Source organism: Eschrichtius robustus, chromosome 11 (genome assembly GCF_028021215.1).
Source record: "Eschrichtius robustus isolate mEscRob2 chromosome 11, mEscRob2.pri, whole genome shotgun sequence".
Lineage (NCBI taxonomy): Eukaryota > Metazoa > Chordata > Mammalia > Artiodactyla > Eschrichtiidae > Eschrichtius > Eschrichtius robustus.
This window is the reverse complement of record NC_090834.1, coordinates 62,569,236-62,583,510: the sequence shown is the minus strand read 5'-3', so window position 1 is coordinate 62,583,510 and position 14,275 is coordinate 62,569,236. Positions and strand designations below refer to the sequence as shown.

Sequence of the window (14,275 nt, the reverse complement as noted above, 5' to 3'; positions counted from 1 at the left end):
GCCAGGCCAGAGGGCCCACATGCCTAGGGCCTGCAGGAAAGGGGCCAGACGGAGGTGAGGGAGTGATGGAGGCAAGACAGGGGCAGTGATGGGTTTGCACAGGGGTGAGTAGGAGAGGTGGGGGTCCCCGTGGGTGGAGATGGGGCCCAAGGAGGAGCAGTGAGCTGGGGAGGAATATAAGGGGGAAAATGTCCACAGAACCATTAGACGTGCAGCTCTAGAGCTCAGGAGAAAGACACTGAAGGCAGAGATCTGAGCTCAGGGCAAAGGAGACGATGCTGGAGGAGGGGTGACACCGTTTAGACTGAGCAGTCACCGCACACTGTATCAGATACAGCTTCACAGAGACTGCCTCGCAGACGAGGAAACTGAGGCACAGAGAGGCCAAGTGATTTGCCCAGGTCATGTAGTGACCCAGGGATGGACCCCAGATGTTACAGACTGAATCGTGTCCCCCTGAAATTCACAGGTTGAAGCCTCAAACCCCAGTGTGACTGTATCTGGAAATACGGCCATTAGGGAGGTAACTAAGGTTAAATAATGTCCCAAGAGCAGGTTTCTTTATAAAGAGAGGAAGGGACACCAGACATCTCTCTCTCTCTCCATGTGCACAGAGGAAAGGCCGTGTGAGGACACAGTGAGGCGGCGGCCACTTACAAGCCAGGAAGAGAGATCTCACCAGAAACTAACCCTGACAGAATCTTGACCTTGGACTTCCAGCCTCCAGAACTGTGAGAAAATAAACTTCTGTTGTTTAAGACCCTGGGTCTGTGGTATTCCGTCACGGCAGCTGAGCTGATACACAGGATTTGAACCCAGGCATGGCATAGTGCCTCAGAGGCAGTGGCTGAAGGCCTGGGAGTGGGCGAGTCTGTCCAGGTAGAAGACAGAGGACAGAGACAGACCACTGAGGGATGGCTGAGGTCAGAGGAAACCAAGATGGTAGAGTCTTGGAGGCTCAGGGAGAAGCACCCAGGATGGACACGAGATAGGGAGTGAAGAGCAGCCTTTGATCACAAGCAACTATTATTGACAGACAAGCACTTTTGAGGGAGCAGGGCAGGCTGGAGGGGATAGCAGGGTGAGTGGGCGGTGCAGAAAGCCCATATGGGAGCACTGTGGCAGGGAAGGGGGGACAGTGATGGACAGAGGGAGGGGGGTATAAGTGAGATTTCTTAGAAGGAAGGGATCAGAGCAGGTTAGCAAGTGAAGGTAAAGGCCCAGCAGGTGGGTAGGGCTGGGAAGAGAGGGGAGAAATCCATCCTAGAAGAAGGGGCAGCTTCCTACATATGCAAGAAGAAAATACTGGGAGGGAGTGAGGATGCAGGTGAACAATGAGGGAGGCTCACCTGAAGATGCGGTAGGGGGTGGTGAGGTCAAAGCCGCGTCGGTCCGCTGCTTCCTTCACGTTGCCCACGCTCATGTCAATGAAAGTGATGCCGATGCCCAGGTGGTACTCCTGGCAGTAGGTGGGAAGGGGTGAGGGCAAGGCCTGAGGGGTAGGGCTCAAGGCCCAGGGAGGGGGCAGAGAGGAGGGGGAGGTGGTACTTTAGGGACTAGAAAGTGCCCAGGAAGGAGAAAAGGGAGGGCTCAGGAATCTGGGCATGGGTAAATGGACCTTGATCAGAGGCCATGTAGCAATAAATAAGAGGTGCAAGAGCCAGGGCGGTGATGGGAGGGTAATGCTCAGGGACCAGGCAGGAGAGGGGTCAGAACTAGGGGCAGGAAGGGGGGCAGGCAAAGAGCTGGGTCATGGGAAGGGGGAAAGGGCGGGGCTGAGGGACCAGGATAGGGGAGGTGGGGGGCTGAGGGACCAGGTGGGCGGGGCTGAGGAACCAGGTGGGCGGGGCAGAGGGACCAGGTGGGTGGGGTTGAGGGAAGAGGTGGGCAGGGGTTGGGGCTGAAGGACCAGGTGGGTGGGGGGCAGGGCTAAGGGGCTAGGTGGGCAGGGGGCATGGGAGAGGTTCAGCAGCCTGGCTGTCCAGTCGCACCTCCAGATTCTTGTAAAGCTGCACTTTGTCCCCAACCACGGCCACATAGAGTTTATTCTTGAAGCCACGTAGTTCCAGGCTGCCAGCGCGGTCAGGGGGCTCTGAGCCTTGAACACCCAACGGATAAGCACTAGACAGTCGGGCCCGGGCACGCTGCTCAGCCACCGCCTGCTGCAGGGCCTGCATCCACTCCTTCCGCTCCGCTGCAGGCAAAGGGGAAGGGGTAAGCCCCAGCTCAGCCTGGTAGGGATCCCCCTAAGGGTTCCCCATTCCAGGCTCCTCAGGCAACACCTCTGCCAGAAAGCCCGCCCAGACTGGCCCACCTATCTCTAAGTTCTCTGACTTGGACAAGCTCAGGCTCCAATCCCAGCTGTGCCACTTAGGGTGGGCAAGGCACTTGGCCTCTCTGAGCCTGCTTCTCCCCTGTAAATGGGGATGTGTGGTTCTGAGGACTCAGCACAAAGCTGGTCAGAGGAGGCCCTCCCCTCCCCCACCTCACAGAGGGTTGACTCGTCTCTCGGTTTGATGTGGGGGGAGCAGATGTGCCCTGGTTCTCCTCCCCCACTTCTCAAGCCAAACTGCCAGTCTTCCTCCTGCCCCCCTCGCTACCATCACTCTCCGCCCGGAAGGCAAAGGTCCGGTTGTTCGTGATCACTTCAAACTTTTGGTCCCCAATAGCAGCCACTCGGGAGATGCAGGCCACAGGGACAAAGCGCTTTGAGTAGGCATCCTGGGGGAGAGAGAGGAGCCGACTGTGGGGGTGAGGCCCACAGAGGCCCAGCCCCTCCTTGTCTCTCTCAACCTCCGTTGAAATGAAGGTTGCAGCCCCACCTCCCACAGGTGGTCAGTGACAGCCCCTACACCAACCCTGGCCAAGGCCAAGGCTGGCCAATGGGCCAGGAGGACACAGTTCAAGGAGTCACACTACAGCTCTGGTGAGGACTCATCTAGGGAGGGACTCCGCCTGGGTCCAGTGTCGGGGTTCAACCCAAGACCAGGCTGAAGCAGGGTCATATCACGGACTAACACAGGCCTCACCTTGTTACTATCAAAGTATCGCAGGTGATCAGTATCCAGTCTCACCCATCGCTTCTGATAGATATAAGATCTGGAGAGGTAGAGGCAGAGGGACAACAGAGCAAAGGACTGGGAATTAGGGAGAGGCTCCGGGATCACCCTAGCCCCCTCTGGCAGCCACATACAAAGTTAGGAACAGCCAGGTCCAAGGGAGGAAGGATCCCAAGTGGTCACTGAGAAGATGAACTTTACCTACAGCAAGAGTGATTGAAGTCAGACTCAAAGTAGGACTTCCCAGTTTCGGGTTTTTTTTTTTTTTTTTTTGGCTGCTCTGTGCAGTATGAGGGATCTTAGTTCCCCAACCAGGGATCAAACCCGTGCCCCTTGCATTGGGAGCGCAGAGTCTTAACCACTGGACCGCCAGAGAAAGGACTTCTCAGTTTTAAGGGTAATAAAGCATAGGTCTGGTGGGGATGATCGGCGGTTACAGTCTGCCTGGAGGGAGACCTGCTCCAATAACCCTGTCCCCTCTGGTTTTCTGATCCGCGATACCAGTATACTAGAGCCCACACCACGCACAGCACCAGTAGGACCCAGCAGGCCTCACTCACCCTTGTGGTGGGTTCTTGTCCAGCCAGCCAGCCTTGATGACTGGTGGGCTGGGGGTGGGGCCCATAGGCAGCCCGTCCATGGGGTGCGGTGGGAGATCAGGGATCAGGAGGCTGCTGGGCAAGGATGAGCTCAGGCTGCTGGTGTGCCATCCACCACTGGGGGGAGAAGAGAGGGAATGAGGAGGCCAGAGTGGGGGCTCCCATGGGGTGGGGGCAGAGGAGATGGAGAGGCTGGGCTGGGCTTGGGGAAGGAGGAGAGCTGGGTGGGAGAACCACCCGAGAGAAGAGGACGCTTACTTGGGGATGCCCTCGTAGGCATGGTCATCCTCATCTTCATCCCCTTGGTCGTCCCCGGACAGTTCCTCCCCCTCGCTCAGCAGACTGGCCACGCGCACGGCCCGAGGGACTTGGCTCACTGGGGGCTCCTCCTGCTCCCCAGACCCGCTCAGTGTCATGCTCCCCTTCAAGCCCCAGATCACACCCAACTAGGGGCTGCCACATTCCCCTCTGTCCACTCCACCCTGGACCCACACAACTCTGCACATTTACTTCTCTTTCCTCACGCTCCTCTCCTTCCCAACCCCCAGCAGTCTGCACAGGGACCCAGGGAGACGGGGTCACAAGGACAGAGAACACCAGTGCAGGCACAGGCCCAGGTGAGAGACAAAGACAGAAAGATAAAGGGCTAGAGAAAAAGACACATGGATGGAGAGTTAAGGCACTCAGAGAGAGGGTGACACGGGGACACAGAAAGTGAAACAGAGACAGAAGGACAGACACCCCAAGACAGATGTGCTCCAAACACCAAGGGAGAGAAGGGGCCACACAGCCATCCAGATGCAGCTGAAGACTGGATCTGGAGCCACAAACCAGAGCCCCCAGACCCCCACACAGCAAGACAGTGAAGGGGAAGGGAACTCTCCAGGGAGCCGGCTACCTACTCTCTATCTGGTGGTCCCCAGGGTCTGAAAGGCACCTGGGTAGCCCGCCCTCCACGCTGACAGGCAGACAGCCCAAACCCTAACCACTGCCTGACCCACCTTCTTGGTCATCACGGCAGCTGGGGCCCTCGGCCCCTCCTCTGGGACCTCATCGTAGTCAGGGTCATCTGGGGAGATAGAGGGGAGGGGGAGACTCAGCGGCAAAGAAGCCTGGCCTCCCCCAGCCTAAGAAAGACCCTGCCCCACCCTGCCTTGGCTTTCAAAAAAAGGCACAAAGGACAGGAAGTGCTATTTATATTCTCAGGGCTTCACAGGACAGCACTAGGGGGCGGCCAACGGAGAGGCCAGGCCACCACAGGGAGGTCTGACCAGGCAGCAAGCTTGGGGGTCAGGGTAGGGACTGTCTTAAAAAGGCTAAAAAAAAGCACCAAGAATCGAGACAAGAAAAAGTAGACAATCCAAGGAAAAGCAAACTGCCCATGACCATGGAAAACAGTCCCAGACTTTAAACCATGGGCAAATCAGGAAGTCTGCCATCTGCCCACACCTAACAGTCAATAGGTCAGAGAGCTGGGTGCTGTCTCCATTCTGAGGATGAAGGGAAGGATGCTCACCTGTCCAGGGCCACAGAGTGGGTCGGTGGCAGGGCCCAAAAGAAAGGGGAGCACGATCCTTACGTCCTTGCAGACTCCAGCCCTGACCCCAGGCCACCTACCCAGAGCCCCATGCTTCGCTACGGCACTCACCAAACTCCGGGAACAGGCGAAGAGGCTTCGGGGGAATCTCTGGGGGGCTGGGAGGTGGAGATGGGGGCTGGGGAGGCCCCCGGGGGAAGGTGGCCAGGGGCTCCTCAGGCTCTGGCTGGGGAGAGAATGATGGTGGCGGTGACAGTAACTCTTCTTCCTTGGCAGGAAGGCTGGGAACAGACCAAAAGTTGGGCATCAAGTTCAGTGCGGCTGAGTCACCGCGCCAGCGACACTGAGACAGAAACAGGACTCAAACCCACTGCGCCCCCAGCTCACATGAGCAGCAGCACAACTCATTCATTCCACACGCTCAGAGCCCTCCTTGCCTCACTCCCCTGCCCCAAATCCTCCAAGCTCCCCAGAGCAGGTACCTTCTTTGGCTTCATGAGCTGGCCCTGCCTTGCTGGGACAGGGTCACCTGTCCCCAAAGTGCTAACTTTTAGCCACATGTACCCACTTGGTCTCCACTCTAAAAGAGAGATGAAGACCAGAATGGGGGTGGGGGGTGGTTTGCATCCTAGCCTGGGGAGTCAGGGAAGACTGGACCTGAGCTTTTATTTATTTATATTTTATTTATTTATTTATTTTTATTTTTGGCTGCATTGGGTCTTTGTTGCTGTGCACGGGCTTTCTCTAGTTGCGGCGAGCAGGGGCTACTCTTCATTGCAGTGCGTGGGCTTCTCATTGCAGTGGCTTCTCTTGTTGTGGAGCATGGGCTCTAGGCGCACGGGCTTCAGTAGTTGTGGCTCGCGGCCTCTAGAGCACAGGCTCAGTAGTTGTGGCGCATGGGCTTAGTTGCTCCGTGGCATGTGGGATCTTCCCGGGCCAGCGACCGAACCCGTGTCCCCTGCATTGGCAGGCGGATTCTTAACCACTGTGCCACCAGGGAAGTCCCTGGACCTGAGCTTTTAAGGATAAGAAGGTGTTTGTTGGAGAATGGATGGCGCAGGACTGAAATGGGCATCGAGGCCAAGGGCACAGACCAGAGCCTTAGAAACCAAGTCCTGAGGCCGTGAGCCGTGGGTCTCTGGATCAAGACCATCTTCTCTCTTGTCTTGAATATTCACCATCCCCCGGGACCCCTCAAACTCACCTGAACCCACCACACTTCTCATCTTTGCCAGCACTCCCCCCAGAAGCCTTCTCTGACTCCAAGGCCAGGTTCAAGGTGCCTGGACTCCCACAGCCACAGTGCTCCTGTCTGTCTGTCTCAGCACAGATCGCACTGCTTCCTGCAGGTTGAGTGTCTCCAAAGGACATCAGAGACGTGGGTTTCAACCTTGCCTCAGTCTTAGTTCCTGTGTGTCCTGGGGCAAGCACCTAGCCTTTCTGAGCCTCAGTTTCCTCTTCTGTAAAATGAGGACTACAAAACTGTTGTGGCAGGGTGGCTGGAGGATTAACCAAGACAAGGCGTGTCTTGCGTCAGCACACAGGATGCACAGAGACCACCAGCCGAACAGGTGCCTGAGCTCTAGAAGCCTGGCCCCAACTGCTGTCTCTGCCAGCATCCAGCAGGGGCTGAGGAGGAGCATTAGAGCGGGTGGGCAACTTTCTTCACTGGTGATTTCAGCCTGGTCTACTGCCCCAGTGTTCCTGGCAGTGGCTGACAGTGTGTGACCACCGAGAAAGCAAGGAAGGGCTGGGACATGACCATGATGCCAGGCCTTTGCTCCTGCTGTTGCCTCCTGCAGGAATACCTTGCTCCCTGGTCTCTGATCAGAGAACATCTACTCATTCTTTAACTTCTTACTCAAGTGCCCCTTCTCTGAAAGTTTTTCCTGACTCCTCCTTCCTGCTCCTCCAGGCCCTGCCCACGTTCCCCTCTGATATGAGCTTTAGATGAATTATTCCAAGTAACTTTTGCTTTTTAGTACCTCCCTCCTTTGTGCCAGGTACTGTGCTAGCATCTAAGCCAGGACCTGAACCTTGACTCCACAGTCTGGGTGCTTCTTAGGACACCTGGCTACTTCCACATTACCCTGCACCCTATCTCCTTCCTCTCCAAGGGTAAAGAATGAACAAAAAAACTCTTTCCCCCTAGAAACCTGCTAAAAGTAGTATGTCAGCCATGCTCTGAGGCAACAATGCCTTTGGCAAAAGTGGCCTGAGTGTGGAACTGCACCTAGACTAGGAGAAACTGTAAGTGGTCTCTTGACCTGGGGGAGAAGTCGGAGCTTTGGACTTCCCAGAGTGTGGTGGCTTGTAACCGGGCACAGCCTGTGCAGGGACCTGAAACCACACTTGTGCAGTTGTTAGAAGACATACCGGCCCCTTGGGGCAAGAGTTCTCTAAGCCAGGGTGGCGCCCACACCTGTTGGCTGTGAGTCTCATGCCTCATCCCTGAGCTGCCCCCTGGAGGACCACAGAGAACAGCTCCTGGACAGATGTGTGGACAGTGGCACTGACTGCCACAAGGACCCCACAGCAGAGGAAGACCTGCTGCTGTCCTGGTGGCCAGCTATTCCCTCTCTATATGCTTCTCAGGGAATCTGATGCCAAGTGGGCCTAGGGTAGGGGTTTAGCTGGACCTACGAAGACCCCCTGATGGACACTGTACTAGGCTGTCTCCCCGACTTGACCCTGAGTCTCTTTAGGGCAGGGGCAGCCTTGGACTTGACTCTTTATCCCCACAGCCCACCCATAGGGCCTGGCTGAGTGAGCAACGAGAGCATGTTGGATGGGTGGGTGGGGGGTGGATGGGTAGGTGGATAGGTTGGCCGACAGGGTGGGGAGAGAAGCAAATGAAAGGCTGAGTGAGTACACACAGGCCCAAGGGCATGACCTGCAGTGTCGGCCCCCCAGCTAGTCAAGCACAATGCCCTTGGAGACTTTTTGACAAGCAAAGCAGTCTATCACACAGTCTCCCAGACTCCAAGAGGAAGGGGCCCTTGGGGGCCCAGCCTGTGATCAGCTGACAGCAGAGCTCCAAGCTGTTGGACCAGGACCAGTCAGACTGGCTCAGAGCAGGGGGGACAGGCTCTGCCCTTCCAATACCAAGCAGGCTGAGTGGGCCTGGCTCCCCACCTTCCCCAGGACTGAGGGCCAGTGCTGAGGCAAAGGTGATGGCAAGAGTATCCTCAGAGCCCAAGCGGCATCGGTCCTCCCATCTCTGGCCCCTAGTCCTCCCCCATCACTGCCTGATCATATGAGAGGGTTCTGCCCTTCCTGAGGCCTGGCTCCCCAGCATGTGGGTTCCCTAAGACAAGTGCCATACCCACCTTCTTCACTACTGTATGCCCAGCACTCAGCAGGGATGAATAAATAAATGAAGACCTGGATTAATTAATTCTTTTTAATTATGTGTGTGTGTGTTTTCCCAGCTGTCCTCTAGGTGCTTTACGTGGATTCATTCATTCAATAACGTATGGCTTATTGCTATTCCCACTTTACAGATGAGGAAACGGAGGCACAGAGACACGAAGTAATTTGTCCTTGGTCCCACAGCTGGGATTTGCACCCAGGAAGTCCAGCACCACAGCTGAAAGCTCAACCACCAGTGGCAAATGAGGAGGCCACAGCCAGGATCTGAGGGTTTCTCTGAGGCCCGTCTCCTCACACTGGCCACCCAACTCAGGATCCAGGCAGCTCTAGGGTTGATGTTCCATCCAAAAGGAAATGTGATCACAGTTCTGATGGCCGTGTTACCACGGTAAGAAAGGAGAGGGGAACAGATGCTAAGGGCTCCTCTCCCAGCAAAGCCTTTGCAGGAAGAGGGCTATGTGCCAAGAAGGTGGGAGCAAGGGGGCCCCATGGGCCTCCTGACCTCATTCTAGACACCTCCTCCAGGAAGCCTCCAAGCTGACCCCCCGCCTGCCTACCACAGGGCACCAGGGTCATGCTGAGTCAGAGCCAGGCCCAGGAAAGGAGAAGTGGTATCAGGAAGGCACGGATGTGGGAAAATCCCAGGGGAAGGGGCAGTGCCCACAGAATGACCCTAACCCAGCCAGAGTCCTGGCCACTCAGTGCCTACACCCCTTAGAGCAGCCCCAGCTCCAGTCTGCAGCTAAGGTCCAGCTGGGATGTTCCCCACTGATCTCTGACCCCACAAGACCAGAAGATCAACCCCAAACCTGAGTAGGGACTCAGTGGTCCCTCCTATGAGCCTTCGCTTACACCACTTCCTCTTGCCTGCATCTCCCTGCCCTCTCCTTACATCTCAGTCCATGGAAAGCCTATCTGTACCTCAAAATACGGCTCAATGGGCCTCTTCTAGGTAGCCTCCAAGATGCCCACACAGAGCTGCTCACCCCCTGCCCCTCATTCCTGGCTCCTCTGCTCCTTCAGCCCCTTTCTCCTCTATCCAAGTGACATACGGATCTGGGCACTCCTGGGCAGGGCCCACTCCAGCCTGGGCCCTCAGCCTAAGAAGGTTTGTTTTATTGGTTTAGGGCAAATACACACAGCCAACCTTGTATCTGCGGGTTGAGGGATATATGAGGGTCCCGAGCCAGAATGGGTACGAGTAGAGTGACCATATAATTAATCATATAAACCAGAACATTTCTGAGAGTTAAAAGAGGCCCTATTAATAACTATGTCAGGGCAACAGGTGTAAGCAGGCCTGTCCTGGACGAAATGATATTTGTGGTCACTGTAGGTAAGAGACAGAGCTTTGCAGCCAGGTGGGTCTGGGCTTGCATCCCAGCGAGACCTCACATCAGTTTGTGTCCTTACAAAGCAGGTCACTTTACCTCTGAGCCTCAGGTTCCTCTCTGGTCTGCTTCCAGGTTCACTGATAATTCAGTAAGGAGAGCCAACTGCCACACGTCACCAGCACAACTTTCTCACCCTGCCTGTGGCGGAAGGAGGCTAAGGCCCCACAGGATGGGCCAGTAACCTGTCCCATAGCCCTCTCCTCCAGGGTGGCCCCTGGCTCTCCCTTCACTCCTTTCTATTTATGTCAGTCACCATAAGGGCAGATGGGCAGGGCTGCAGAGTGGGGCAGTCTGAATATCTCAGGCTGGCCTTGAACTGATCCACTCTTACATTCCAGCCAACCTTGACTGAGCTGCATTCCATAAATGCATACTTCCAGGCTTTTGCATACGTTGTTCCTTCCACCAGGAACGCAATTCCATCTGGCCATCTCCTACTCCTCCTTCCAAAGGTGCAAATCATACATCTTCCCCTTCCACTTTGCGCCTCCCTTCATGCCCCAGGGGCCTCCTGAGGCTTCTCCAGTCCCCACACTTCTGAGCACTCAGTATAGTTGCATCTGTCAATGTTTGCTTCACTGAACTGACCTCAGGGGACCAAGGACCCAGGCCTATACCCTGTCCTGGAATCAGGACTTTCCCCCTACAGGGTCACACAGGCCTTGGAGGGACCCAGCCCAAACCCACCTCCTGGATTTTCACCAGCAGGGCCAAGAGGTGGGATCAGACTCTGATTTGGACACATCTGCCTCCTCTTCTGCCCTCCTCTTCCCACAGGGGCAATCTTTCCCAACTGCCTACTTCCTCGTTCTACTTGGGGCCCAGGCCTCAGCCCTATGTTTCTTTCTTCCTCCGTGGCTGCCCTCGTCCTTCCTTCTCCATCATGAGGCCCAAGGGTCAGCCCCTCTAGCGCTTTCCGGGCTCTGTCCTATTTACTTCTGTCCAAGCCACGGCAGAGAAAGCCCTTCTTGGGGTCTCACTTGCTTAGATGTGACGTCTGCGGTATGCCTCTCAGCTTTTGCATATGCTGTGAGTCCCCTCAGGCCAATCCCTCGCCATGCCAACACAGAGGGGGCTTCCTTGACTGTGTTCGGAATGAATGAATGACCATCGCCCCACTCACATACTGATTACTGGAGGTCAGCAGCTCTCCATCCCTCCATACAGCAGTGCCCGACTGACCTGGCATCCACCCTCAAAACCAAGGTTTCACCCAGCTCTTTGTACTTCACCCTGGAACAATATAGCTACCACTTGCTAAGTACCCGCTATGTGCCAGACATCCTGCTGGGAGTCTTTTTTTTGTTTAATCCCCAGATGACCCGGATCATCGACTCCCCTGTGCTCAGGACACGCCTCCTTCACCAGGAAGTCCACCCAAACTGTTCCCTCCTCTAAGCTCACACAGTTGGGAGTCTTGCTGTCATGGGCAGGAAAGGGCTGAGGCCCAGGTCTCCCATGGCAGCTCTTCCTGCTTCCCAGGCCTGACCCTGTGCTGGCTTGTGAAGGCAGCGGGGGGAGGAAGTTCACCCTTCAGGTGGCTCACAACTGTACTAGCCCCTCTCCCCCATCCCAGGGCTGGCCTCTGGAGGAGAAGGTGCAGGTGTCTGCTGGGCCCTATGGAAAGATGAGCCAAGGGTGCAGGGCAGGGCCAGGTACACAGACAGGGCCTGGTTAGAGGAATCTCTATGTCCCCAGTGGCCCAAGCACAGGGTTATTGAGCTCATTAGGGATCACAGCAATTGGGGGGAGCCCCGCAATGACACAGGCACCCCCACCACATCACCAGCCCTGGAAGGAGGGATAGGAAGTCGCCAGCTAAGTGCCAGCCCTTGGCAGGCCTTCCTATCACCTGGACTTGGGGGAGGGCAAGGGGGCTGTGGTAGGAGCTGCCCAGAGCCACAGCACCCTTGAATTTGACCCTGAGAGAAGTCACCTAAGCCTCTGGAGGCAATCCTCAGTGGGGTGCAGGGAGTCAGAACCGAGATCAGCACCAGATCCTTCTTGGGGCAGAGACCCCACAGAGGAGGAGTCTGTGCAGCCCAGAAAACAGGCCCCGGGGGGCTCCCAGCGGACTGCGGAGAGAGGTTTATGGGGAGATGGAGACCTGGAAAGCCCAGGGCAGAGAGGGGGAAGAGAGAGGGGAGAAAAGGAAAGGGCAGGAGAAAAACAGAAAATGTAGAGAAAGTGAAAGAAGTCAGAAAATTCTGAGAGTAAAAAAGGGAGGGGGAGGAGACCAGCACAGAAAACCCGGCCTGCGGAGAGGTGGCAGACAGACAGGGATTCCTGCCCTCCCAGGCCCGCCAGAGGAGCCTCCCCACCTTCCCCTGGCCGACAGCCCAGCCCAAGGCGGCCCCTCGCTCACCCTCTGACGCCCTCTGGGTCCGGGGCCCGAGGACTCCTGTGGCTCTGGTCAGCCGGGCCCAGCGTGTGCCGTTCCCTGCCTGTGCAGCCTGTGTCCGACCTGGGCTGGTCTCACAGACAGCCTGGCCCCACTCCCTGGGTATGCCTGAGGCCGCGTCTGGGTCCAGGCATGGCTCTGTGCACCCGTGATTTGGGTCTGAGTGTCTGTGATCACTTGTCTGAGTGTGTGTTCCTGTGTGTAACTGTGGGTCTGTCCGCGAGAGTGAGTGAGTGTGTGTACGTGTACGTGTGTGTCTGTGTCTGAATTCAGCTCTGGTCTCCTCTAGCTTCCTGCTCTCCGCCTCCCCCCCGCCCCCCTGCAGCCCTGGCCAACACACACACTTCCTGAAAACACGGACTGAGACAGAGAGAAAAGTCACCCAGAATCCTCCGGGACAGACACTTCCTCTCCGCCCCCAGGCTGCCCCCCCCACCCAGCTGGAGTGAGTGGATAAGCCACCCCAGTGCCATCTAGCAGGACCTTACAGAGTGGACACCCAGAAGGCCCTGGCCTTGGCTGGTCCCTCCCCACGCCCACAAAGAGGCCCAGAGAAGCTGGGAAAGAGGCTCTCTGAAGGGAGCAAGTTCTGCCCTGGCAACAAGTGATCAGCCTTCAGGAAGACCAGGGATTGGCTGGGCTGCAGGGTGGTCGAGGGCACAGGTGGGAGGCCTTGCAGTGTGACTCTAGCTGGTAGCTGTCCTGTCTGGACAAATACTCCCTCTTCCCAAGGTATCTCCAGACATCCAGGTATCAGAGGAAGAAACAGAGGCCCAGAGCAGCCTAGGAGGGGCTCTGCCGGGTGACCCTGGAACCCTGGATCAGCAATGACCTCTCTGCCACGCTCAGGGAAGCAGGCTCGGAGCGTTCACATCTATGATACTTAGAGCTGAGTAGACAGTCCCAGGCCAGGAGGCAGGGTTTGAACATGAGCTTCCCCTGCGCTGGGCTGTGTGACTTTGAAGAAGTTTCTCAGGATCTCTGGACTTGTCAGCTAGTTCCCTATGACAGGCTTAAGGGATGGTGGGTGTGCAGACCCTTTGAGGGTGCAATGGGGTCCTCCCAGGCCAGGCAGAATAATGAACCTGGTTCTGAGAGTCCTGACCCAGCTGGGGCAGAGGGGAGAGGACCCCATCCCTGCTCCTTTTCTGCCTGCCTCCCTTGAAGTCTCTCCCTTTCTAAGAGGCCTGGGGTGACAGAGATTGGGTAGTGGGAAGGGATTTGGGGTGTCCTGTAACCCTACTGTCCAGGGTCCACTAGGGGTTGAGTCAGCATGGGCAGCACATGTGCTCAGCGCCTGGCAGTACAAAAGCTCATGCAGGCCTCATCTATTTACTAACACAGCAAACACTTGCTGAGTGCCTATTAGGCACCTGGCACTGTTTCAGATGTTGGGGATTCAGTAGTAGATGAAACTGACGAGCATCTGAGCACTAATGGAGCTGACATTCTAGGGGGCTCAGCCTCTTGGCAGCATGTGCAAACACAGCACAAGCACACACTGGCTCACACCTGACAGTACACAAATAACACACATGCCAATTCACCACCCACATCACACACACTCACAAATACACTCACGCTGTTTGAGTCCCCACAATACCAGTAGGCATGGGCATGTGTATGTGTGCACACAGGCCTTGATAAATTTGCACACACTACAGCAAGTCACCACTGAAACTGTATAAATCCCCACCTGCATGCATACGTTAGGATCATACATCGCCTCCCTTAGAACATGTGTGGATGCAAAAATACACAGACACGCTACTACCCTGACAGACACACGCCTATGGGTGCACACTCACAAACCGGCCAGGCATGCCCTCATGTGGAGTCACTAAATCCCAAATTCTGCTGGGGAGCCCAGTGATGGACCGGAGCCAGGCAAAAATGCTCCCTCAGTCACCACC

At 56.3% G+C, this 14,275-nt stretch overlaps 1 protein-coding gene across 3 annotated transcripts in view; it reads right to left on the bottom strand.

Moving 5' to 3' along the window:
* ARAP1 (ArfGAP with RhoGAP domain, ankyrin repeat and PH domain 1) overlaps positions 1-14,275 on the bottom strand; it is a 45,017-nt gene that overhangs the window by 23,245 nt on the left and 7,497 nt on the right. For 2 of the 3 annotated variants that reach the window (XM_068554245.1, XM_068554246.1), the window contains exons 3-10: positions 5,307-5,476; positions 4,660-4,727; positions 3,917-4,047; positions 3,620-3,775; positions 3,030-3,099; positions 2,601-2,721; positions 1,992-2,194; positions 1,350-1,459 (exon numbers count right to left, since the gene is read on the bottom strand). In XM_068554245.1, the coding sequence (XP_068410346.1) occupies positions 1,350-1,459; positions 1,992-2,194; positions 2,601-2,721; positions 3,030-3,099; positions 3,620-3,775; positions 3,917-4,047; positions 4,660-4,727; positions 5,307-5,476 (1,029 nt within the window). Of the gene's footprint in view, positions 1-1,349; positions 1,460-1,991; positions 2,195-2,600; positions 2,722-3,029; positions 3,100-3,619; positions 3,776-3,916; positions 4,048-4,659; positions 4,728-5,306; positions 5,477-12,326; positions 12,420-14,275 lie in introns of those variants that run through there. The other variant, XM_068554247.1, reaches the window with a different exon arrangement.